Below are 27,694 nucleotides of genomic sequence, written 5' to 3'. Positions count from 1 at the left end.
TGAAGCCTGTGCAGCTAGAGCCTGTGCTCTGCAACAAGAGAAGCCATTGCAACGAGACGTCTGAGCACTGCAACTAGACAAAAGCTCGCGCAGCAGTGAAGACCTGGCAGAGCCAAAAGAAAATAAATACATTTTTTTAAAAAAAGAAGAAGAAAAAGACTTCGGATTTTACTGCTGGATTCTTATCCTCAACCCATGAGGGCGCTGGCCGCAGAATGACTCCCGGGCTGCTTTCGAGGTGAGGCTCTCTGGCTTACCAATTATTTACTTCTCCCACCTCCCCTTCCCCTCCACTCCTCACAATGCAGGCCCTCGGGAGTGTTTGATGAATGAGCTGAATTTCTATCAAAGCGATGCTGATGCTGGCTGCCCACGGCGCCCGCAGGCATTAGCAGTGATGTCTGACACTGTCGGCTTCGATCATTAATTATGTACAGGTACATCTGAAGACAGCTCCTGGGGAAGACTTGAGTACAGAATGTAGGTTGTCAACCAGGTCACATGTGCTATTGGTTTATTGTCTGTCTCGCCTCCTGCTAGTCAATCAGCTTCATGAGACCAGAGCCCATCTGCCTACCTCGCTGTTGCCCTCGAGAAGTGCATGCACATGTGGGGTACTCCCTCCTCACTGAATAAACAGATAACCCAAGATGAAGAAGGTCTGTAACTTTTCTTAGTTATGAAAGTTCTGTTTCCTTTCAAATTATCTGAAACCCTGTTGTAGTTGGGTGTGTTGCCACACAGCTACAGGATGATATTCCTCAGTCTCCCTCTCTTACTGGGAGGTGCAGCCACATGACTAAGTTCTGGCCAAAGAAGGATAAACTGCCACGCTGGTGGGACTTGCAAGCTGAGATGTGATGGCTGGAGCTGCAACACCATCCTGGACCATGAGGAAGAAGCCAAGCAACAGGAATGGGGGTGGGGGTGGGGCAGGCAGAAGGCCTGAACAAGCCCAGGTCCCTCACAGCAGTAAGGCCAACACTCCAGCCCCGGCTTGCCCATTTCCAGGTCTTCCATGTAACCTCTCTTTTTTAAGCCTGTTATTTTGGGTGTTCCTGTCACTAGCAGCTGAGTTAAATCCTAGCTGATACTGTGACCCAGGCCTCTACTTAGCCACCCTGACAATCTGTATGCCCAGCCCCAATCCCTTGTCCTGAGCCCTGGACCCACTTCTTCTTGGTCTGAGCTCTGAAAATGCAGCAACCAGCAGGTCCCATCCTCTGCATAACCCTCCACTGAAACTGTACTTGCCCTGACCCCTAAAGTTATTGCCATACTTCCCTTTGCATTCTCCTTGCTCCCTGATACCCAACACCCAGGCCATGTCCCACCACCCTCACCCTCAATCTCTTTCTCAGCACCTCATCAACATCAAAGTTGTTTTTAACATTTTATACATAACAATCTTTTACTCTAGGTTTTGAGATAATATTGTTCACACTTGTTACCAAAAATATAAAGTCAGCTCTCTTGTTACTTCTGTCCTAAGTCCTTAGAGGAAAGTCCACAATTACCGCTCTCTTCCCCTATGGACTTGAGAGGTGGAGCACTCTAGGGAAGTACCTCGAGGAGAGAGGAAAGATCAGAAAGACCGACCCTCTCAAATAATCTCAGACAGAAACCAGACTTCAAAAAATAAGCCCTTAAGCTCCGGCATAATTTGTGAAGAGTCAGGAGGTTACACAGTTGTCTAGACTTGTATTTTAAAAGAGGAGGAGGAGAAGGAAAAGGGAGGGAGATGGGGAGAGGGGAGGGTGGGAGACAGTCACAGTGAGCAAGAACTGCAAAGGGCTGCTTATTTCAAGCTGGTGAGGGCTGGTTCTACCGCATTAAAAGGAGCCAGGTGGGCTGCTGGGAGCGTCTGCTTCAGCAGATGACGTGGGCAATGTCTCCCAAACCACTGAAGAGGCAATTCAAAAGTCACCCACATGTGATTGATCACCCTCATGATGAAATAGTGGTTATTTGGAGGGAGGATGCCTTCTAGACTTTCACTTGTAGTTTTAATCATATATATTAACACAACTTTTATTTTTCTCAAGTGCCTATTTTATGAACTCTTGACCTTGGTGACTCTGATTTTGCCACTGTAGGTTAGTATTTTGATCAGCTATCAACCCCATGGTTGGTGAGGGATGACCATATAAGAAAGTTTGGCAAAATGTATCCATCTGAGAGCACTGTGACTGGTACTTGTGCACCTTGAGGACCAGGAATGACCAGGATGCGTCATCCATACCTAGGACACTTGGCAGAATTCTGATGGCTGCCCCCAAACAACAGAACCTTTGCTAACTGTGCACCCTTCCACTTAACTGCTCCCATCTGGCAGGCATTTGAAATTTCTTCTGAAATGCCTCCATCTTGGATAATTTGGGGGTCTTACTGGCTCCGAAGTAAATTCTAGTCATTTAAGGTAACACGACAGTACCTCAGCAACGTTTGTTTTTTTTTTAATGTATTTGTTTTAATTGGAAGCTAATTACTCTACAATATTGTAGTGGTTTAGGCCATACATTCACATGAATCAGCCATAGGTGCACATGTGTCCCCCATCCTGAACCCCCCTGGTTTTTATCCCATTTGCATGGTCATCCGTGTCCTCTGAAATTCTAATTGATACTACTAATAAATCCTCCTGCCCTTCCTTAAATTATCTTCTAAGGAGAGCCTAGATGAGAGAAGCTCTCACTCATACACTGTTCACAGGCACTGTTATTTTATGCTCAGCCCAGAATTCAGCATGAGGAGAGACTGAATGAGGGACAGGTCCCAGCCCTCCGACAGCTTCCGATCTTGGGAAAATAGGGAGGACACAGCACATCTTTCATACCCGGTCCAGTCCCCATAGCCTTCTCTCCAAGCTGATCTCTTCCAGCTCTTTCACATGTGTTTCCACACACATCTTCTGAATTCATTGTGTTTCAAGGACTGGCTGGACACAAGTCATTCCCAATCTGCAGTGGGCACTGTGCACGCAAGCAAGTGTCCTAATTTCAGCTCTGCTCTCAGGAGGGTCACACTGGACAGATGTGCACTGCTCACCGACCATTTGGACTTTACATTCTTCAACTGCCAGACAGAGACAGCATGGAAATAATTAGGAAGAATCAGTCTCTTAAACAAATGCTATAGATGCTACTAATGACCACCTTATAGTTGTATAACTTTTTCTTCAGGCTCAAATTCTCCATTTGTCCTTAACTTTGAACTTCATTCCAAGAAGACAAGTCTGATTCCTTGTCTCTTTAGGGGAGACCAGAGACAAGGGACTTCGGTTTCTCTGTATAGGCTCTGGCCACCCCAAACTCCACCACACACAGTAGCTGGGGCATAATTTCCAGCGGGAGGGAAGATGCCAGGCTTTGGATCAAGAACATCCTGCCCATGAGCCTTGCCAGGTTCATTCTAGGGACCAATCCCACTTACAGCCACCAGAAGAGAAAGATGCAGTCTGGACATACATCTTCTACTCCACATCTTGCCTGAGTTGGATCCATCAGAGATTTGAGAGCAGTTGCTTTTTTTTTTGGAAGGGGACAGAAGGGTGTATGAAAATGTGCTGTGTACGTAAATTAAGTAATAAGCATACCTTGATCAGGAGAGAAAAGGAAGGAAGGAAGGAAGGAAAGGAGGGAGGGAAGGAGGGCTTGGTAACTACTGTGTCAGAATTACCCAATCACATGGCTCCACTTCTAAAACGTCTGGTCCCAGTCATTAGCACTGGGGTCTGGGATTAGAGGTAGGCAAACTGATAACTATGGCAAAGGAAGGGATGAATGAGGTCCACAACTGTCCAACCACATTGAAGTTTAGCTGGAAAATTCATAAATTACTATAACTGTTGCTTCTCATGGAAACCTGAGTCTAACTACTACTTTCCTATTGCTGGCATTTTCATAACCCTAGTATCAATGGATGTTACAGCACAGCCTTTAAGAGCTCGGGCCATCCTGCCCGCTACATCCACAGGCCACTGTGTCACTCACCAGCTGTGTGACTTTGGGCAAGTGACTTTATCTCTCTGTAGAGCTCCCAGTCTTCACAATGAGAATAATGTATGATGAAAGGTTAATAAGGATGAAATGGATCAATATCTGTGAAGCACTTATACTGTGGTACACAGATAGCACTGTTAATGGTTTTTATAGACATATCAGAACACTCTTCTGGTTAACTAGAATGGAAGGTTTACGTTTGAGATGTTTAAGGTCTGATGCACAGCCATGATGCAGGGGGCGGGCTGGGATCTGGGAGGAAAGCAGCCTGGTACTTGCGCACATGTCTACTGGCTACCTCAGTCCTCTTAAGAAGCCTCACTGTCCACCTGCCCCAGGTCCTCAGGTCCAGTTACGTGGCCAGGGCCGGTCCTGGCTTGCTGAGGTTGGCTCTGAAAATCACTCTAATCTGGAATGCACATCTCTGGAGCCTCACATGGCAGGCAAGTCTGGTCTTGACTTGCTGGAATAGCTGGAGCCGAGGAGATGCTTGGAAAACACATTCTGGAGGCACAGAGCCAGCTCCGCCGACGTGCTGGGAACCTCGATTAATGAGGAAACCTACATTTCAACAGTTCTCCGAGGAAAAAAAGCTGGTCCAGCCAGGGGAGGAACAGCTTGGGTCTCGTCTTGAGAGGGCAGCATGATGTGTGATCCTGCATTTCAAATCAGGCATGACAACGGGACCCAGCCTCTCAGGAGGTTTGCATTCCTAAGTGTGTGTGAGGGGGGGAGGGGGCGGCGTTGGTAATGAGGGAGGTGTGTGAACCGGAATCGTAATGGGTGGGAAAGGCCCAGAGCAGCTCATTTGTGTGTAGGAGACAGTTGAGAGGATTAGAAAAAGATGGCATCTGCATTATAATTAATATTTATTTTACTCTCTCCCTGCCTGTAAGAAAAGCTTCCCAGTTCCCACAGAATTTTAAATTGTGCAAGGTCATGGAAAGACCATGTCCCCAGGCTGGGAGCTGTGTGTGGAAAGGAAAAGATTGTGAGGCGCCATCGTGGGGCCACCGACAGATAGCTCAACTGGTAAAGAATCCGTCTGCAACGCAGGAGACCCCGGTTCAATTCCTGAGTCAGGAAGATCCCCTGGAGAAGGGCATGGCAACCCGCTCCAGTATTCTCGCCTGGAGAATCCCCATGGAGAGAGGCTCCTGGTCGGCTTCTGTCCACGGGATCGCAAAGGGTCGGACACGACTGAGTGACTAAGCGCAGGACACAGCTCAGGCTGCTGGCGGGCAGTGACAGCCTGGGGCCTGCCCTCACTGGGGCACAGTCTCCTAGAAGCCAACACAGGGAGCGGTTCAACACATCCCTGAGCACTGAAGACAGAGACTGAATTCTTATCCTGCCCCTCCAGATCCTTAGTCTGGGGAGGAGGAAGGAGAGGATAGGGTATCAGGGTTGGCCCTTGAGGGTAAAACTTGAGGAGGGAGAGTGCTTTGGGCATTTGAGCTAAGAGCACCTGGGCTCTATCAGATAGAGGTTCTGGTTGGGGGGGGAGAGGGGCTGAAGCAGACAGAGACATCCCGTCACAACATCCCATTTCTCCTCACCAAGAGAGCTCTATCTTTTCTCTACGTAAGTGGTTCAGACCTACCTCCCTGGCCATTGCTGGCTGACCCTGGTGAGTGTCCCTCACCCAAGCTGGCCCAATCAGAGTTCTTCCTGGGATCTTTCTAAGTGAACTGAGTAAAAGACACCCTACCTGCTCTGAAAATATCATGAGACTGGACGTACGGAGGTTGCTTCACTTTTTGACCTACAATGTGGATGAGACTGGGCTGGGAGAATGAAATCACTGTGGGAAGAGAAGAGGAGCAAGAGATGGAAGTGTCAAGTGGCATGCACGTCCCTAACCCCAGGGGATTACATCAACTTGTAAACTCCCCTGTGACCTCAGTTAGTCTGCACTGGACTCCTGTCACTTGTGACCAGAGAAGTCCTGAAGCTGGAAGGTGGGGATAGGACAGATCAGACAGAGGGGCACTGCAGGCTGAGGGCTTAGACCCCCACACTCCAGACAGTGAGGGTTGTTGACAATTTCCACCTGGGATGGCAACAGGTACAAAGAAAGAGATGCTTTTAGACAGATCAATCTGGCTGCAGAGAGCAGAAGGGACTGGACGGGGCTGGGGTTAGTGGCACAAGGCCAGTTCAGTCTTTTGAAAGGTGCTGATGGTGCCCAAATCCCCATTTCCGGCCTTTAGAGCTGGTGCCGTGGTAGGATATTTACCAGAATTCACTTCAGAGCTCAGATGTCGATATGGATAAATGGAACTCATCTTCTCTGGAAAGCCTGCTCTTTTCCCCCTCCCCCAGACACTGGCATCCCTTCTGCCCTCATTACTCACACAAGAACCCTCAGACCTGGTCCATAAGGGATACAGACATGCATCCTGCCCTCTCCTCCCAGATTCCTGAGCTTTGAACACATTACATTTCTCACAGCCTGGTGAGTTAAAGTACCACCCTGGCCGTATACTGGTATCTCATATAGAGAGCCAGGTCTGAATTCGATAAAAGGCCCAGGTCATGAGAAGGTGTGGATACATAAGTGGAGACATCTTTGTGGGTCCCCAGAAATAAGTGGCAGAGGCTTCACCGATGGGGAAAATGCACAAGGTCACTGCTAATAGGTGGTGGAATCCATGAATGTGTTAGTAGCTCAGTTGTGTCCAACTCTTTGTGACCTCATGGACTAGAGCCCGCCAGGCTCCTCTGTCTATGGAATTCTCCAGACAAGAATACTGGAGTGGGTTGTCATTCCCTTCTCCAGGAGATCTTCATGACCCAGGGATCGAACCCAGGTCTCCTGCAATGCGAGCAGATTCTTTACCACTGAGCCACCAAGGAAGCCCCTAAATCAGCAGATTTGGGGCATTAAAGTTTTTTGGACTTTATTTAAAGGGTCCACATGTTCCAAAGGGTCACAGTATTCTACAAATAAAAACCAAAGGCCAGAGATGCCCTTCTCCATCTGGCTGTGAGCTCCCTTTCTGAGGTACGCTGACCAGGGCCCTGGTCACTGGGACCTTCCCCAACTTCCCAAACACAGTCTCTCACATCCCTCCTCCATACTCTCGTCCTGTGGTCCAGAAACAGCAACCCCTCTGTAAGGGCCACCGTGCAGCCTGGTTGGAGCCCAGGCTGGCGAACGGGGAGAGGCCAGAGGAGGGACGGACGAGGAGGCAGGGCCTTGAAGGCCACACTGAATTAGTCTGATTACATCAAAGGGGCAGGGAATCCACTGTCACACACTGCGCACTGGGGCCAAGGCTCTCCGCCAGGCATGAGCTCCCGGGGGCCAGAGGCCATGGCTCATTAGTCTTGGCTCCCAGAACCTGGCCTGTGGCTGGCACACAGCGTGTGCCAGTAACCACGTATTGACGGGAACCCTGCTTGCCTTCTTGGCCTCCATGGGGCCTCCTTGTCACTGGGTGGGGAGAAAAAGAAATAGTTTGAAGGCTGGTCAAGAACAGGTGACGAAAAACAGTCATAGGTCAATGGAACGCAATAGAGAGCCCAGAAATGAACCCATGCTTTTATGGGCAATTCATCAACGACAATGGGGGCAAGAATATACAGTGGGGGAAAGTCAACCTCTTCAATAAATGGTGTTGGGAAAACTGCAGTTACATGTAAAAGAATCAAATGAGACTCCTTTCTCACACCACATACAAAAATAAACTCAAAACAGATTAAGGACTTAGATGTGAGACCTGAAACTATAAAAACTTCTGGAAGAAAACATAGACAGTACATTCCTTGACATCAGTCTTCATACTTTTTTCCTCCTCAGGCAAGGCAAACAAAAGCAAAACCAATGGCACTGCATCAAACTAGAAATCTTTTGCACAATGATGGAAACTATTAACAAAATGAAAAGGTCTCCTGCTAAGTAGATGACATTTGAAAACAATATATCTGATAAGGGATTGATACTTTAAATATACAGAGAATTCATACAACTCAACAGCAAAAAACCAAACAACCTGACTTTTTAAAAAATGGGTAGAGGATCTAGATAAATATTTTTCCAAATATGACCTAGTAGATGGCCAACAGGCACGTGAAAAGATGCTTACCATCACAAATCATCAGGGAAATGTAAGCCAAAACCACAATGAGACATCACCTCACACCAATCAGAATGGCTATTATCAAAATGACAACAAATAATACAAGTTGGAGAAAAGGGATTCCTGGTGCACTATTGGTGGAAATGTAAATGGGTATAGAAGCTGCGGAAAACAGCAGAGACTTCTCAAAAAATTTAAAGTAGAACTACCATAACATTCAGCAAAATTCCACTCCTGGATATTTATCTGAAGACAACAAAAATACTAACTAGAAAAAAATTATGTCCCACTGTGTTCACTGCAGTGTTATTTACCATAGCCAAGATATGGAAGCAATCTAAGTGCCCATCAATAAATGAATCAATAAAGAAGACTTGGCATATATACACAATGGAATATAACTCAACCATAAAAAAAAAGAAACCTTGCCACTTGTGACAACGTGAATGGACCCAGAGGCTTTCATGCTAAGTGAAATAAGTCAGGAAAAGACAAATACCATAGAATTTCAGTTATATGTGGAATCTAAAAAACAAAACAAGGAACAAACATAACAAAACAGAAACAGACTCATAGATACAGAGAACAAACAGAAGGGAGTGGGGCTGGGGGAGGACAGAAATAGGTGAGGAAGATTAAGAAATACAAACTTCCAGTTGTAAAATAAATGAGTCAGGGGATGAAATGTACAGTGGGGGGAATACAGTCAAGAATTATGCAATATATTTGTATGCTGACAGATGGTAACTAAACTTATCATGGTAATCATATGAATGTACAGAAATATCAAATCATTACGTTACATAACAGGAATTAACATAGTGTTATATACATCAACTGTACTTCAAAAACAAACAAACTCATAGAAAAAAAAGATCAAATTTGTAGTTACTAGAGGCCAGGGTCGGGGGAGGGAGAACTGGATGAAGACAATCAAAAAGTTCAAGATAAATAAGTTCTAGGGATATATGTACAACATGATAAATTAATACTGCTTCAATATTATTGCCTGGGAAATCCCATGGAGAGAGGAGCCTGGCGGGCTACAGTCCATGGGGTTGCAAAGAGTTGGACACGACTGAGTGACTGAACACATATGCATGTATGTTACAAATGTTAACACGTATGTTAAGAGAGTAAATCCTGAGTTCTCATCACAAGGAAAACAAATACATTTTTTTCTATTTTTTTATCTACACAATATGAGAGATGTTCACTAAACTTATTGTGATAATCATTTCATGATGTATGTAAGTCAAATTATTACGCTGTATACTTTATATAGTTCTGTATGTCAATTATATCTCAATAAAACTGGAAGAAAAAAAAGAACAGGTGATCTTGGCCACCTTTCTAGACTTAACTTGCATCTGTCTACATCTTGGAGTATTAGTACCCACTTCACTGGGCTACCTGACCTCATGTACCTGGCATTTAAAAAAAGAAAAAGGACCCGGCAGTGTGCCTAGTACGTAGTCTGTGCTCATATGGAACAATGTAGAATTTGAAGCCCCTTTAAAGATGCCTCTTAGCTACAAAAATAGAGTTGCTTCACCCACTAAAGAATTTAAAAAAAAAAAAAAGAATTATACAATCCATCAGAAGGTTTTAGAGATATCTGGTCTTTGAGAATTTAGCTCTAATGGAGTAAAAAAGCTAGGAGTTGAAACTACCAATTTCTACTCAGGTGTAGGTGTGTTTATTCTGTTCATTTCAGTTCCAAGTTAATAGTTGCTGGGTTTTTGAGTACCGCTAAATGCTTCCATCTGTGCAGGGTGACGCTGATCACCTGTAAGAAGGCACCATCCCTTGGTGACATGTGTCTCCGTATGGACACACACATGCAGTTACTCCGGCCAGTCACACGTCCCTAGCACACAGGACAGGGAAGTAGCCTGAGAGTGCAGGGAAGCTGTGTGTTTCGTACAAGGGCTGAGAGGTCCTGGTACAGAGATGACGTGTCCTTTGGGGCCCAGGCGGCTTAGTCATGAACATGATTTTTGTTGAATTTTTAAGATTGGGATGATTTTCTAGTCATTCATTCTATGATCGAGGTTGGGAATTGACTTGCTTAAGATTAAAAAGGAGGATGGACAGGAATGTGCACAAGAAAAGAGAGAGGGAGGGAGGGAGGGAGTTTCTGGGCTATTCTATCCTAGTTTAGAACATCAGGCCACAACAGCCAGAAAGCTATCAGGCTCTCAAACAAAGGTCTCTTTCTTCTGCACAGGGATGATTTTCTCAGCTGAGGGAGAGATCCACAACCATCCAGGCTGCTTGTCAGGCTCAACCAAACAACTCCACAGGTCACGTTTCTCCAGAAGTCTCATCCAGAAATTACGATCACAAACAAAAGTATCAGTCTCACTGCAAGTAAAACTGGTCTCATTTCTGAGCAAAGACCATGCCCTCTGATGAGCTGGTGGGAAACCCCTCTGGGTCTGCCATGCACTGTCTCTAAGCTGGCTGGAGCCAGGGCAACACAGGAGCAGGTAAACAGACCCTCGTCTGAAATGCGCTGAACTCCTGCATGTGATGATGTGATGGCTGCACCATTTGGATCCCTAACAAACGCTGTAAACACACCAAGAGGTGGAGCTCCCCCACCTTGGGAAAACCACACTCTCAATCACCTTTACTGGAGTATTCTGAAGCCTCACCAAGGACTGTCTTATAAAGTAAATCCACCTAAAAGTAAGATACTTTGGAGATTTCAGAAACTCAGCTCCTTTGTGCTGAATTTTAAGTAGTGGGCCAGTTTATAACCACATTCCAAAGTATATCAAGGGCTTTCAGAGATCCAACTGGTATTTTTACCGTTGAAAACCAGCATAAATTGATCATGAAGGCAGGGAATGAATAAATCCCAATTACTTCTGCACTCTTAACCTTAACCACAGGCTGAAAAACAAAAACCCACTTCTCCACCAGTTTCAGGCCCAACAATTTTTAGTACAAACCCTCAGCTGTTTCCATCCGAGGTAGAATGGAAGGAAATGGGATGGTACTTGTGGCACTCCTAAGACCTTGAAATGAAACAATTCATATACTGGTTTCTGGGTCACCTTTGATTGATACTTGCTGGCTTTCATGGCTTGCCCAGAAATATTTTATTATAATCCAAAGAAAACTGAAGAAAAGCTTGCATTCACTAATCCAACTTTTCCCACTGGGGTGCTAGGCTAGACAAATACAGTTTCTCACTCTAGTAACTGACTAAAACCAACGTCTCTACTTAAGAAAACACTTAATTTTGCAACTAAAAGTCCAAAGGGAAGAAATGTTAAATTCAAATTTTAAGCCTCCTATTTGGTAGGTAAAAGCAAATAGTGGCATGGGCATTTGGGCCTGGCCCAGCCCCGTGGTGGGCACACAGTGGTGGCCTGGCCATTGGCTCAGAGATGTGTACAACACAGGGACGTGATATCTAAGGAGGGGCCCTTCATACACAGCCATCGAAAATTTGTACACAACTGTTGCCCGGCAGATGGCAATACAGTGTCTTGGGGAAGCGGTGCCTTATTCTAATTCACACAAAGGTACGCTACAAGCTAGGAGGGAAAGGCCCTGGGCTGTCCCAGGGGCCTCTCGGCCTGTTTGGTGTTGGGCTCTTGACAAATGGGGATCTCTGGTCTCACTTGGGCCCCTTGCCTCTGAGCCCACTCCTCTCAATCCCGAGATTAAAGCTCAGTGAAACAGTCTTTGGGGGCAGGTTCCTAACCCACACATACTTCATCCTATTGGCCAGAGTTCTGCAGAAACAATCAGGTAGTCTTAAGTCAAGAACTTGATAGTCACTGGAACACTGTGCCTTCAATTAAACTCAAGGACTTCCTGAGTGTCCGCTGTGCTCCTCCCAGGCTAGATCGGAGCGGAGATGCAAATGTGAGTAAGAAATACCCCATGGCCTGACCTGGGCTACAGCTTCTCTGAGAAGAGGAGACATCTGAAGGGAATACACAGCAATAAATCACATGATGTTCTGCTGAAGTTCTCAGTGTTCTGTCTTATTAGAGGTCAGCGAGGGCACCTGGATACTTCTGAGAAAGGAATCCATGCCAAAGAGATTTCTGAAACACTTCACTTAATTTGATGCTAATGTTCAAGCTCCTGGGTGATACAAATTTCTCCTTTCTAAATCCTAGAAAGAATCTAATCTTCAGCAAAGATTCTACAGATGGGTTTTGATGCCGTTTTCCCATTTTATAATTAAACCTGAGTAATTTATCACACTTTACATCAGATTCTCCAGTGCCATTAAAAACGGATTTGCAATTTGCTGTTAAATTAAGATGCTTTATTTTCTTCTCTCTGGGTGATTTTCCTTTTCACAGACAAAGGATGAGACAGGGGCCATCAGATTCTTAACACAGGAAGGAAAATGCCAACAACACCCTTCCATCCTGCAGCCCAAGTCCAAGAGATTTCATTTTATTCATTATCAAACCTTATCAAGCTCTTATCGAGAGGCTCAGAAACCATGAGTAAGAAACGTGAAGAGGATATCTGTGGACCTCTGTGCTTATCAAGGTTCTGAGAAATTCTCACTAAAATTCTGCTTTCCATGTGTGTAAATGAAAAAGACTGCTTTCATTTTAATTTGTGCAGACCGCAGCCTTAAAGCAGCGTACCCACCAAGCAGGCAGCAGTAACTTAATCCTCCATTCCAAACTAATTACACTAGAATCATTCTGATTGGTACCCGCGGCTCCCTTTGATGTTAAACTCCTGTTGCCTTTTATCCCCAATCATTCTCTGGGCAAGGTGCCCCCCGCCCCCCCCACCTTCCCATCCTGCTAGATCATGAAGCTATTGCTTTTGAAGTTCGATTTCATTTTGATGAAACACCAAGGGATTGAAAATTATTTCTCACTGAAGGAGACCGATTTCAGTCTGAAAACGGCAGGAGGAATTCTAAGTGTGACAGAGTGCAACACATCCAACAAGAAGATGGCTCTTCCTTCCTTCAAAAGGTTACTCACACATGAAAGAACTCGCCCCATGTACTCATACACTGTAGGGGCTCCCCACCCCACCCCCCAAACCCGGCCCCAGGGGGTTTGCCCATCACGTTTCTTACCCTTTGGACAAAACATTATTTACTCAGGGGCTCACTCAGGGGCTCCAAGGGGGTCTCACCTTTCTCTGGTAATAGATACACTGAAACATGATGAGATTTTCAACAGGCCATTTGTTAGCATCCAGCCCTGCTAAAAGCTGCAGCAGGTACCCTCCCCTCTAGATCAAATTGAGATGATGATTTCCTGGAGCAGACATCCAAGTAACCCCTGTATTCTGGTTCCTCCCAGTGAGAAGTCGGATGTGCCCACACTTTCAATGAAGGCTGGAGGTCCCTGGTTGCACTTAATCATTTATTGGGTCAGTGATATGAAGGGCTTCAAATAAAAGCCGAGTACCAGTTCAACTAATGAAAACCTCCTCTAAACTGCTTTGCTCCCTTTAACCATGTCCTCAGGTGACTTCTGATAATAACCCCCCTCTCTCATAGGGTTGGCACACAGGCTAAATAAGACAATGCAAGTGAAATATTAATCGTTCAGTCTGGCAGTGAGATTCCATTCAGTAAGAGTAGTGCTTTGTTAACATCTACGGAGAACGAAAAACAGAGTCTTCCCTGGCTAAGGCAGACCCAGGATAAGGGTTTGGAGACCCACTGACCAGAGTTCAGGATGCAGAGAGCGCCAAACCAGAAACCTTACCACTGGTAATTCAAGCTTGTTCATTCAACATCTTAATTCAAATTATGAGTGACTTGGAACACAGCCGTACACCAAATGGATGCCCTATTTGCTCTTAAATAAGAATATCAGAAAATAAAAATCAATTCAAATACAATCCTTTACAAAAACCAACCAACCCCAAACCCAAATTCTATCCTTTCTTCACCTCAAATGAATGAGGCATTACTGAATAAACAAAATGCATTGTGACTGAGAGACACTAGGAGATGTAATTGAAAGAAAAAAGAGATATGCCAAACACGTGGAGAAAAATTCAAAGATTCAGAAAGCTTTTCAGTGTGGGGTGTGGAATAAATGAATTCCCAAATTCTCTCTTTCCAAAATAGCACATGACTAACAACTGTCTCAGAAAGTGCATTATATATCAGAGATAAGTATATAGTAGGTTTTCAGTAAAACTAAATGATTCATCACAAAATGGGTTTTGGCCAAGCATCAACGTTATGGTTATGGTTTCCAATAAACAAGTCACATGCATGCCACTTTAAAGATATATATTTCTCTCAGAAGAATTCAAAGGTCTTGACACCCACATAACTCATCTATTAAGTTTTTTTTTTTTTTTTTAAACACAAACACCATGTTAGATGTCATGGGCAGGATCAGGGAAACAGCAGCTGGACTTAGCGGGACAAGACACCTGATACAATACAGTTCATATCTCATGAATCATACAATGTCCTTGGAGTTAAAGAGGTAGCAAGAATAATTATATCTCACCAAAGAAAACATGACCAAGGCCGTGAATTTTCGTGACTCGCTTAGACTTTTGCAGTAAAGGATTGCCTGAAAACTAGAATCCAAGTCTCCCAAAATATACAAAGAACTAAACATGCTTAGTCTGTACAGAAAGGATGTGGGGAACATGAGGGCTGTGTTGACATATACAAAGGTTTGAGGTGTTCTCATCCTAAGATGACAGGTCACACATTCTTGGTTCAACTCCATAGAGAAATGAATCCAGACTCCCTCCTGTCTTATTTCTAGGTGTCTATTCATACCAACTAATTTGGCTTCAAATAGACATGCTGGAGGGGGAAAAGCATGCATCTGAAGGGTTTACACCCATTTAACTGAAGAATAATAATAGCTGGACATTGTAGGGCACAGATTCTGACTCAATACAAGGAACAACTTTCTAGTAATTAGAGTTTTCAAATGTGGGAATGTATTGCCTTTAGGGTACAGTACACCTCCCGTCTCAGGAAATGTCAAATAGAAGGGTAATGAAATGACCTCCTATGAAGATTCAGGGTCAGATGACCAGTTAGGAAGTTATTGCAGAATTCCAAGCAATAGCAGGTAATGAGGGACTATCCTGGTGGTCCAGTAGTTAAGAATCTACCTTCCAATGCAGGGGAAGGAGGTTCGATCCCTTGTTGGGGAACTAAGATCCCACATAACCTCGGGGCAAATAAGCCCACGTGCCACAACCACAGGGCCCATGTGCTCTGGAGCCCACACTCCACAATGAAAGATCCCTCATGCAGCAACTAAGACCTGATGCAGCAAAAATTTGTTTTTAAATTTTAAAAATAAAATGGTAAATAATATTTTTAAAAAACAGACAATGAGACCTGGACTAGTACAGTACTGGTGGCAGAGAAAGGAGGAAGGGGCATATGAGAGAAGAGTTTAGGAGTAAAGTCATGAAGACTTATCACTGATTAGACATGGAAGATGCAGAGGGAGAAGAGACATGGGAGCTACTGGAAGACGACTGAGCCACCAGCTTCCAGTGCAGAAGCACGAGCGGGGAGCAAGTCTGTGGAGGAAGATGTACATCCTGAGCCGTCTGGATGCAGCAGCTCACCAGGTGCTGAGAAGGGCTTGAGAATCCTCAGTGCAGAGGGGGTGTGCTGTCTCAAATGCCCCCCAAGATATGATGAGTTACAGAGGGAATATGAGAAGAGGGCTAGGGGACACTGGCTTTTAAGAGGCAGGCGAGAAAGAGAAGCTGAAGCACAGGTATCTTAGTCCCTTTTAGCTCCTGTAAGAAAAATACCACAGACTGAGTGGCATAAGCACAAAACATTTCTTTCTCACAGTTACTGGAGGCTGGGAAGTCTAAGATCAAGGCACTGGCAGACCCAGTGGTTGATGAGAGAGTGCATCCTAGTTCATAAATGGCCACGTTCCTGCTCTACCTCACATGGTGGAGGTGGGGAGGGCAAGAGCGCTCCCTTGGGTCCCCTTTATTTATAAGGGCACTGATCCCAATCACCAAAGCACCACCCTCTTGACCTAATCACCTCTCAAAGGGGCCACCTGCTAGTACCATCATAATCAGGGTTAGGGTTTCAACATGAATGGGGGGTGGTGATGGCAGACACAAACATTCAGTCCGTAACACCACGGTAGGATAGGTCGGGAAGGATGTAGGAGAAATAAGCAGAGTGCATTGTCCTAGAGGTAGAGAGCAGATTTCCAGGAAGGGATGGCCAACGGTGCCAAGTGCAGCAGAGAGTTCTAATAGCATCAGAACTGGACAGCAGCCACTGGACTTGGCGAGGACAGGCCTCTGGTCAGGTCAAGGGGGCTGAGTGGCCAATGGGAAGTGAGGAAGCAGAGACTGTGTTAACCAGCTCTCCGGATGGAGGAAGCCAGGGACCAGGAAGGAAGACATCGAAATGATGATTATTTTTAGAATAGGGAAGACTGGAGCTAAGAGGAAAGTGCTGGTAGAAAGGGACAGATTGAAGGTGCCTGCGGATTCTTTGGGAAAGGGGGTGGTCATGGGCACAGGTGGCAGGGCGGGCCTTGGTCTAGGAGAGGGACATTTCATCCGCAGAGAATGCAGGCAGGAAGCGAGGATCATGGATTCAGACACGGATAGAGCCGCAGCTTGTGGGGGCAGCAGTAGGGATGGAAAAGTATCCTGCCTGATGGCCTGAGCTGCTGCTGTGGAGTCAGAAACAGGATCTTAGGCATGCTAGAAACAGGCTTAAAGAGAAGCTGGAGGGGGAACATGTGAGTGAGCTGAGCAAGGACAAGCAGAGCTGATGGGAGGCTTCAAGGACAACAGCATGAGTCAGGGGAGACTCTGGTTACGCTCCTTAAACTCATCCTGCACACGGGAGGCTGACACCCAAACCTTCACCCACTCCCCGTTCTAAGTGTGCACTGGCTCCCCGCTGCCCTGTACCATCTGTGTGCTGACCTCTCCTCTGGCCTCATCTCCTTCCATTCCTTAGCTTCAGCTTGAAGTCCCATGTTGATGTTCTTTTTCTCCCCAGGGTGTCTTCCTCCTACCACTCCTTTAAATCTTGCCCAGAGTTACCACCTGAAGGAAGTTCCCTGACCCCAAATTGGGTTAATACCTCTGCCCAGCATTTCACATTATGCTGTGACTTCTCCCTGCCTCTGCATCACCAGGTACCTTGGAGAGAGCTGCCTGCATGTCCATTTCGCTGACCGGACACAGAATTATTCCTTTAGGACAGAAACTTTCACTCTGTCTCCCCAGCACCCATAGGCCCTCGAGACACATGCTGGGCATGGGGGTGGGGAGAGTAGATGAATTCTGAGTGGGAGGTTGGCTCAATGCTCCCTCAAATCACAACTAAAATTAAACTAGAATTAAACAATTCTAGCTTTTTGGTTCTTTGTGTACATGTGCTTTTGTAAAAATGCACACATATTAGAGTGGACACTGGGGAGAGTTCTCCACACAAACTGAAAGACTGATCATAGCTCTTTCATAAGCTGGAAAAATAGGCCGTGACATTCTCATGGCCAGAGCCAGATCCCAGCAGTAGCTCCGGGGCTATGGACACTCCCTGAAAATCCAGATGTGGTCAGGGATGCTACAGGAGTGTCCACCCCAGGAGGCACTCCCCACCTCTCCCCACCAGGACAGCCCAAGTCTCCTCTGCTGCCCCCGGGGATGTCCAAAATGTGCATCGGCTGGAAGGCCCCACACCTGTCTTTGAAGACATCCTTAAACCCGGCAACAGAGGCCTGAGCCCTCCGTGTACTGCCTGCTTGCACGTGGTGCATGATGACCTTTGTGGCCCAAGCGCCCCCACTCACCAGCATCCTCCCCTGAGTCAGGCACAGCCTCATCTATCTGCTGTCCTGGAGGTACCGACCCGCTAAAAAATTTTCCCAGGATCCCAGTCTCGTGTCTGCTTCCCACCCATGTCTCTCCAACAAAAACAAGGTCTCGGCCAGGATCCAAGCTCTGGGGTCTGTGGTGCAGGGGGCCCTGGGACCCAGCCTCTGTCAGGCATGTCCTTCCCCTGGTACTGAAACCAGATTCCCGCAGCCTCCAGATGCCAAGGGAACACATTTAGGTTTCTTTAAAAAAGCTGTGCTAGGCTTTTTTTTTTTTTCCCTTCCTTTGGAGGGCAGGAGAGAGAAATGAGCAACTACCAACCACCACAAGCAGGGGCTGAGTCACTTAGACATTTCCCCAGTGGTTTTCTTTTACCTCGCGCAGCAGCTCCACGACAAAGGCAACTGAGGCTACTGCCAAAGCTGGGACGTTCAGCAGTGTGCACACTGTCACAATAGCACATAGACCAGAGATGGTCACAGGGACAATGAGCAGGACCTTCCCTCCATCGTGTTCACTCTGACACAGAAAGGCAGCTCCCAATGAAAACAAGCTCTGAGGACCCAACTCTCCAAGGATGGGCAGTTGAGAGAGCCCAGGCCATAATGTATATTCATAGAGAGGCTCTAGATACATACTTCTTTCAGGGATAAGGGAAATGATTTAAAACAAAGCAAAACGCAATAGCACGATTTAAGCACTTCCCACTACATGGAACTTCGTGGCTACAAAGACAGTCACACCTCTGTAAGGGAACATTTATGCTTAAAATCCACTGCCTTCTAACAATAACTTCTCGTTGACTAGACCAGCGCCGCCGGACTTACTGACTGGTTAGCTGAGACTTACTGATTCATTTATCCTCCGATTCCCTACTCCAGCCTCCCTGTTGGTGTTCAGAAAGGTGAAATTAAAAGACACCTGCTACTTGGAAGAAAAGCTATGACAAAACTAGACAGTGTGTTAAAAAGCAGAGACACTGCTTTACCAACAAAGGTCTGGATAGTCAAAGCTATGGTTTTTCCAGCAGTCAAGTATGGATGTGAGAGTTAGACCATCAAGGAGGCTGAGCACCAAAGAACTGATGCTTTTGGATTGTGGTGCTGGAGAAAACTCTTAAAACTCTTAAGAGTCCCTTGGACTGCAAGGAGATCAAACCAGTCAATCCTAAAGGAAATCAACCCTGGATATTCACTGGAAGGACTGATGCTGAAGCTGAAGTTCCAATACTCTGACCACCTGATGCGAAGAACTGACTCACTAGAAAAGATCCTGATGCTTGGAAAGATTGAGGGCAAGAGGAGAAGGGGGCGACAGAGGATAAAATGGTTGGAAGGTATCACTGACTCAATGGACGTGAGTTTGAGCAAACTCCGGGAGATAGTGAAGGACAGGGGAGCCTGGTGTGGTGCAGTCTCTGGGGTTGCAGAGTCAGACAGGACTGAGTGACTGAACAACAACAAATTCTGCACTTGCAAGGTAACGCCTGTCTCTGGTTCCCCTGAAGTTTCTTGTACAATCACACCTACCTTCCTCAGGAGCAGCCATTGATATGGTGGCAAGTTTCAGCTTCTGTTCCTCTGCCCACATGCAAGGAGAATCAGAGACACGAGGGGCCAGAAGAAATAGGGGTTTGTCCCCATGGCCAGTTCCAGAAGTGGGCTCTATTGTGCTTCCCCCAAATTCCTTCTGCAGTTCTCTATGGATCGAAAGGTGGCCCTGCCACTGCCCCAGGAGGGAGACCTAGTATGTGAAGACCAGTTCTGTGTCTCCCTGAAGTCTCTCCTGAAAAGCTGAGGTTCACGCTACTCTTTCTCAACTGAACTGTTAACTGAAGTATTATCAGGGACAAAATTACCTTGTTCCATGTTCAGTTGTCTTCCTACGGTATTGGAGAAGGCTTCCCTGGTGGCTCAACGGTAAAGAATCTGCCTGCAATGCAGGAGCTATGGGAGATGGAAGTTTGATCCCTGGGTCAAGAAGATCTCCTAGAGGAGGGCATGGCGATGCACTCCAGTATACTTGCCTGGATAATTCCATGGACAGAGGAGCTGGGTGGGCTATAGCCCATGGGGTTGCAAAGAGTCGGACATGACTACAGTGACTTAGCACGCATGGTACTGGAGACACGCCACTGGTCCTGAGGCCACAAAACCTGATTTCTACTCCTGGTTCTCCACTAAACGATTCTGGGGCAGGGAGTTTCTCTGAGCCTCGGCCTCTCCTCTGTGGAAAAAGATAAACTATTGCCCTGCCTGACTCAGCGTGCCTTGAGACTCCAGTGAGATAACTTGTGAAGAAACTCAAAAGTCTTTTGCAAACGTAACGCATGACACTGTGGACTAATGCTCTCGTGGGAAGTCCTTCAAAGGCAGGAACCTGCCTCAATTGTCATTAATCACCCCCCGCCCCACCTAACAGAGTGCTTACACATGAGAAGGCTACAACATTTGACATTTAAGGATTTTCAAACTTGAATGTGCTCCACTAATGTCATGGATCTGCAATATCTTCATGGCGAACTCTTTTCCACTGGGTATAAGCAAAACATCCTTTCCTTTTCTTATTCGAGATGCAAGGGTCTTTTGTGAAATGAGTGCCTTATGTGAACCCTTCTGGGCTGTGAAAGCCATGACCCTTGACATGGCCTCAACTCTGAGAGCACCAGCAATGCCTGCATATCCTTGACTTCCTCTCATTCCTGGCCTCCCAATTAATTCCTTTCCGGGACATTTGTATACAAGTCCACAAGAGGCCCTTAAACACAAATGAAATTCTGCATTATCTCTGCAAATAAGATCTTATTCCCTGAAAGCGCCTGTGTACTTGGTCTCCTACGTGATGAAGGAGCTCTTATATTTTTAGTTTTCTTCCCATACAACAAACACTATTAATAACATTCTACTTTCTCCAGAGATGATATGGATTAGACCAAATGGAAAGTTACCATGGCTACTGCAGTGTTATTTTTGGTATGAGAAATTCATGCCAAGAGAAGCAGCATCCATGGTCAAGAACTGGAGCTTTATTTCCGCTTTGCTATCAGGCAATCAATCCTAATTTAATTTTGAAACTCTAATTACAACAGAAACTAATTATGAGCGGCAGGACCTGAAACCCCTAATTAAAGTGGGAGTCAATAAAGCGATGCAGCAGGAGGAGGGATTTGAGCACAGGGGCACTTTCTTTCCCAGGTAACTATCTAAGTAAAACAAGACAGGGAAATGCATACCAAGGGTCAATGGGGAACCTTGAGCTGGGTCTGAAGGTTTCAGGTTCTGGTGAATGAGCAGATCAGGCCCTCTCTGGGCTATGACGATGCTACAAACTAGGGGTGGGAGAGGAAGCCTAGGTAGAAAGGAAGGTGTTTCCATCAACAGTCAGTCACCAGGAGTGACCGTGTTGGGGAAGCCAGAGGACAGTTACAAATATGAGAATTGGATCATAAAGAAGGCTGAGCGCCAGAGAAGTGAGGCTTTCAGATTATCGTGTTGGAGAAGACTCTTGAGAGTCCCTTGGACTGCAAGGAGATCAAACCAGTCAATCCTAGAGGAAATCAACCCTGAATATACATTGGAAGGATTGATGTTAAAGTTGAAGCTCCACCACTTTGGCTACCTGATGTGAAGAGCAGACTCACTGGAAAAGACCCTGATGCTGGGAAAGACTGAAGGGAGGAGGAGAAGGGGGCAACAGAGGATAAGACGGTTGGATGGCATAACCAATTCAATGGACATGAATTTGAGCAAACTCCTGGAGATAGTGGAGGATAGAGGAAGCCTGGCATGCTGCAGTCCATGGGGTTGCAAAGAGTCAAACATGACTTAGCAAGTCAACAACAGCAACCCCATGTTACTGTGGCCTTTCTGGGCAGGTCCTGGAGGAAATAACAGCAGAGGAACAGGGGTCGCCAAACAGAATCTCACCACCCAGACCTAGATATTTATGGGTTATTTCTTAATATACCAAATGCTGAGTTGCACTTTACTGAATTAGCAGAAGTTGGCTTATGGGAGGACTTCTATTAGAGGGTAAACCTACTGCCAATCCCTGACGTGCACAATTCCCTTTGGGACCTCCCGGTCTATCTCTGACAGCTTTAAAATACTGTTAATGGCATGACTTCATCTGCCCCACACTAGAACGATCCATATTTAGGCCAGAAACCACATGGTCCTCATCACCCCCACTGGGCTCCAGGGTAGAAAGGGGCTTTTAAATGAGGGAGAAAACACTTTTAACCTATGATTACTCACGCTCCTTCAAATCCCCTGACAAAGAGACAGAAACGAACTTTGCAGAATGGTTAGAAATCTACTCTGAACACTCCAAAAGGGCAGTAAAACATGAAGCAGCCTCTCCTCTTCGCAGTGTATACTTTTCTACAAAGGGCTCTTTCTGCCTTTAACAGAGTTTCCTGTTAAATTTTCCTGTTGTAGCTTTTTCAACAGCACGGAACAAGTCAGTCCCTCAGGAGAGGGAGGTCTGCTGTCAGGGTGGGAAGAATTCCTTGAGAGCTTTCTTATTCCTATTTCCCATGAATAAATGAGGTCCCCAGTCCTGCCAGGGCCAACAGGATTTTCGCAAGGCAGACAAGCCCCCGGATCAACGACAGCCTGTACCAAACAGGATTCTTAAGTGTTGTCACAGGTGGGCAATAGAACAGAGGCTTGGTCTTGAAATAGTCAAATGAGGTTGTTTGAATATTTTTTATCAAAACAAATCGTGTATTGACATATTACGCAAAATCTTGGGTACTGATGTCTTGTAACAAAGGTTAAAAACGGGAGCAGTAAAAAAAAAAGTTCTGAATGCAAAAATGTTTTGGAACGTGACTATGATTTGAAAGGAGATATTTGATGGTTTTTGTACTTCTATACGTCATTGACATAAGGGAGCAGCGGGGTAAGCGAAGAGAGGGGCTCAGCCATCTCACATTTACTATGAACAAGGGAAGACAGGCAGAGAGAGAAAAAAGAAAAAATAGTCTTGAGCTACTTTGGTATAAAATTTCAGCCCAAGGAAATGGAAAGTCTCCTGAAAAACAGAGCTTTCTCGCCAAGCAAGACAAGGTGCCCCCTTCTTTGTGGCCCGATTCTGCTTGCAGGGGAGACATGCCACTAGGAGCTTGTGAAGATCCATCTGTCAGAGCAAGTGCCTCTGATTTTAGAGCCAGTGGGCTGCCAACTTTTTCTAGTGCTTTCAAGCCCTCCCAGAGTATCAGCTCTACCTTACATTTCTAACCACACCTACCTTGACTCCAAGGAAAGACCTGCGGTGATAGAAGCAGCACAGAGCGGCCGAGAGGGCATGGAAGGCATTGCATTCCTTAGGCATCTTTCAATCTTCAGTCCCTGGACCACACACTCTCTTTAGGGTTAACCGAGAGGGGTCTTGTGGCGTGACACCCCAGTCCTGCCGCAGCAGCTGTGCAGAGGAGGGAGGAGTGAGCGGCTCCTTCTCCCAGGCCAGGCTGGGACTTTCCCTCTTCGCTGAAGCCAATACGATCCACTCGCTCAATTCTGGCAGGCGGGTGTCCAGCCTGCCATGCACTCGGTGCCAGAAATCCTCATGTGACCACACTCGCTTTCTGATGAAATTCTAACCTCTCTCAGAAGAGGCTTTGGGCTTTAGCTGTCCCCTCAATTTAGAGACCCAGCAGAAATCATTATTCCCCCAGGGCTGAAGGCACCAGGCACTCTGCTTCTAGAGGCTGTGTCTGTTTGCCTGTCACCCCAGGACCTGGGAGTTCAAGAAGCACACATCACACCACTCCGCGATGAGAGAGAGGCTCCTTTGAGAAAAGGACCCAGAGGCGACCCGGGTGTGACTTTCCCCTGGGAGCGATCCTAGAAGTCCTGAGAAACCCGGGACTCTCCCAGACCACCCCTCAGAACTGTTTATTTTTAATTAGGATGCTCCTGGGCAGCCAGTTTGCAGCTGATGACGCTGGCACGGCCATCACTATTGGCAAAGCAATATTGCCTTTTGGTGTTTAATTAGCAAGTCTGTCAGCAAACACCCTGAGCAGCCCTGCCCTTCCCACCTGGCCATGCAGCAGTCTGTTAGGAGGATGGGGGACAGGCTGTGTACCCTCTTTTGACCCAACTGTTTTTCTCACTCCCTTCCTTCACTTTAAGTACTTCACTGTAACTGTTCACCCTGCCTAACCCAGATTCAAGGCATGAACCTTGCCACTAACACCACCAAGCGATTCTCCAGCACTTCTTAGGCCTTTATCCCTACCAAGAGCCCCCTGACACCTTAGCAGAAAGGAATTGCTTTTCTTCTTTCATTCCAGTCAGAGTGGATTCCCAACAATTCTTCTGTCTTTCTTTTTTAATCAAACCCAGATTTCTGCCTGTAGCGTTTCCTCTCCTACGTTCCAAATATTAACTTTCTGTGGCTTCGGCCACTCAAAAATGGAATGTGTCCTGAAGCTTTCTAAAACTTCACGCAGGCAGAAACTTGTAATGAGGAAGAAACAGAACCTATTCAGTCCAGAAAGGAACAATACCAGATGAGGCATGAGGGAGGTATGAGAAATATCCAACAGGGTTAGCCTCAAATCCTCAGGAGGCCTCGGCCTTTGGACTAGGTCAAGTCAGCCTGTAAAAATAGAGGATTGTTTGTTCAACGCCTGGTGAGCAGCTCCTGTGCTTGAATGAGGGCTCTGGAGAGTGACAGCCCTCACACTTCCCCAAAGGAGCAGAGGTTCAGCCTAATAAACACCCCGAAAAGGGCATGGAGCTGTCATCACAGAACAACCAGGGGGGCTGACTTCCTTTCTGGTCCCTCAACTGGCTCCCTCCTCCCCAACCAGGATTCCAGGGCTCAGATGTGCTGCCCTGGGTCCTGGGAGGTCCACCTGAGACCTTGGAAGCAAACACCAAGGTTGGGAGAATTTGTGGCTTTTGGAGCTGCAGGGGCCCTTGGTGATGGTTCAGTTGGTGGGTCAATACCGTCCCCCCAAGGTCTATGAACTGAACCTATGAGGAAGCATTTTCTCTGTTTGCCCTCATTTCCATTAGATGGGGTTCAAAGGGTAATAAGTCCGCATGAGCAGCCAGGGCCCATGGCCCCAGCAGTTCTGTGGAGGTGGCTCATCCATCTGACCAACAGCCACCAGGTAAGGTGTCCAGTTTGCACCTGCCATTCCTCTTTGGCTGAAAATGAGTAAGAAACATTGTCAGAGTGAGAAACTCCTCCAAAAGGCTGGAAAGGGACCATTCTCAGCTCAGGAAAAAGAAGAGAAGCAGCTCCTTAAATCCTGAACAGAAATTCAGTGAGATTAGTCAGCCAAAGCCTCTGAATTTCAATACCCTACCCCCACCCCCAGAAAGCGTGAATGAAGTGCATTCCTGAAAGAAAATTTATTTAAAAACACTCAGACTTGTAAATTACATAGAATTATGTAGTCAGGTGCTCCAGGGCCAGGGTGAAAGCAAAACAAAAGACACGCAGGTCACTGCAGAATCGCAGCTCTTGTCACCTGAGGTTTTCCCTGTTTATACCAAAAAAAAAAAAAAAAAGAATGTCTCCAAATGCACAAAGAATTGGTTCTGTCAGGATTAAAGAATGAGCTAATCTTATTAGGTAACTGTTTCCTAAGCACTGATTTTTTTTTGTTCCACACCAAAAATAATTTCTAAAGCAGCACTCAAAGGTTTTAATCAATTTCCTCTTGAAACAGCCAAGAAGAGAGACTAAAATAACATGATGTTATTGCAACTAAAGATGATAATTGCATGAATTTGTAAAGTGCCCTTCACTGACTTGTTACGCTTTTAAAGTCTCCCATCCACACTGATCAATTCCCCCACATTCTTCCCACAATGACGATTCTATTCTAGTTACAGAGAAACAGGACCAGAATGGTGAGCCACTCAACAGAGAACAGACAAAGGACCCAGAACTCCAGCCTGTGCTTTTGCCAGAACCTAGTATCTGATCAACAAATAGATTTTTCTAATGTCTTATAATTAAACTTGTCACACAGCCTCATGAAAACAGCTTGTGACCCGGGGCAGGGAGTCATTGCCTGATGATTTCCTACATGTGATTTAGGACCAGCCAAATTTGTATTCAGGGCTTTCTAAACACCATGCCCTTCTAGATAGGGGTCAGCATCTCTAATGCAACCCCAGCAACTGATAGAGGCGGGAGGCCAGGAGCAGGTAGCACAGAGCTCTGGGAACGCACTGTGCTCTCTAGCGCCCCCTCTGGCTTCCTGGGAGGTTCACTACTCAGCACCAAGAAAAACACCTGTTTAAAAAAAAAAAAAGAAGCCAGTGCTGGGCGGGCAGGTGAACCCTTGAAAATCCTCATGACCTCAGGTCAGATGCTGCCCACCATGTCTGGGGATAGGATTAGAGTAGAACAGAGGAAAGCTCCTGCACAAGCCATTCTTTCCCTGGGCAGCCCTAATACGAACCTGCCCTATTTAGTAACCATGGAAACAGGAGCTGCCTGCCAGTCATATTTCACAGAGGAGGCTTCTTGCCGGCAGCAGCCCTCGGGCTGGGAGGTGCACAGAGTCCCTTCCCCCAAGTGCCACAGTCCCCACTAGAAGATCAGCCTCCCTGTGAGGTAGGTGCCCTCTCTGACACGGAATGGCCAGGGTGGGGTGGCTGGGGGGTGGCGAGGTCTCCGAGGAGGAAGATATGCCTCCCAGGGACCTGCTTTTCCCTGGCAATGCTGCCCACACCTCCCCTCCCTGGGGCCAGCCCAGAAGCAAGGCGTCCAGCCTCACACACGACACACACCGAGGTGCTCTCGGTCACTGCCAAGCAGCCCCGAGGACGGTGACACTGCCCACGATGGGCAGCAGGCTGTGCCTGGGGGGCACTGGTCCAAGGGATGAGGCCTGACTGGTCTCTGCCCACAGGGGACACACTCGGAACATCAGTCAAGGGATGAACAGCAGTCCACACACTGAGACGCCTCACCCCCCTGGGAAGATCCATCCCTCCTGGCTTTTGGCCTCCACTAAACCTCAGCGAGCCAGCTCTCAGTGAACCAAGACAGCCCTAAGGAGCTAGCGTGTAAGGCGTTCCTCCTGGGGTAGTGGAAGCAGGAAGAGGAACCTGCACTGGCCCACTCCTAAGGACCCAAGGCCGCCTTCTGCAGCCCCTGCTCCCTGAAGGGCGTCCCGCCCCGGGCCCAGGAAGCCCTGGGCAGGAAGGAGGCATGCTTATCAACAGCCCTGCTTTCCTGGCACTGGCCTGTCTGCGTGATTCTGATCACAGTAACCAGGAGGTGAGGGGGCAGGGGAGGGGCTGGGGGGTCTAGGAGCACCCACCCTCCATAGGAGCCACAGGGCCGGAGGCGAACGGCTGGGAAACCACTGAAGAAGGAGGAGGCCCAAGGAAGAGGTCACCTCCTCCTCACGCCAGACTCAGCAGCTACACAAGATGCCAAAGACAGTTCAACACATTTTCCTATAGGCAAACGTGATTTAGATCCTGCTCCAAAAGGGAATGCAAACTGGACTTGGTGGGAGGAGGGCGGGAAGCGCCGGCCCAGCTCTTAGGGCCGCTTTGTGTGTTGCCGGCAAAGAGAGAGGAACGCAGAGGGTGCATTTACAAGCATCTGCTGTGCACATCTCTCTCTGAGGGTTCCCTCAGATTCCTCAAGGGGATGAAAGAGTATGGCTGTGAAATGGTCTCTATCCGGAAGCAGTATTGATCCGCTCAGCACATCAACAAAGAGACAGGATTCACAAACAGATTTCTCTCTCTACTGAGCCCTCTGTCCCCTCCACAAATTTGGTTTCTCTAACAGGCTACT

General features: G+C 46.8%; 1 protein-coding gene across 4 annotated transcripts in view; it reads right to left on the bottom strand.

Annotated features, from left to right (window-relative positions):
- The window catches only part of BCAR3 (BCAR3 adaptor protein, NSP family member), a 218,909-nt gene that overhangs the window by 29,838 nt on the left and 161,377 nt on the right, over window positions 1-27,694 (bottom strand). The window contains exon 1 of one of the 4 annotated variants that reach the window (XM_043460605.1): window positions 23,159-23,898. The exons of the other annotated variants lie outside the window; for them this stretch is intronic. Within the exon in view, the coding sequence (XP_043316540.1) occupies window positions 23,159-23,242 (84 nt within the window). The 5' untranslated portion in view covers window positions 23,243-23,898. Of the gene's footprint in view, window positions 1-23,158; window positions 23,899-27,694 lie in introns of those variants that run through there. 4 annotated transcript variants of the gene reach the window in all.

The sequence above is a fragment of the Cervus canadensis genome, chromosome 2 (genome assembly GCF_019320065.1).
Source record: "Cervus canadensis isolate Bull #8, Minnesota chromosome 2, ASM1932006v1, whole genome shotgun sequence".
Classification (NCBI taxonomy): Eukaryota; Metazoa; Chordata; class Mammalia; order Artiodactyla; family Cervidae; genus Cervus; species Cervus canadensis.
Note: the sequence above shows the minus strand (reverse complement) of the source record. Positions and strands in the feature narration are given on the sequence as shown.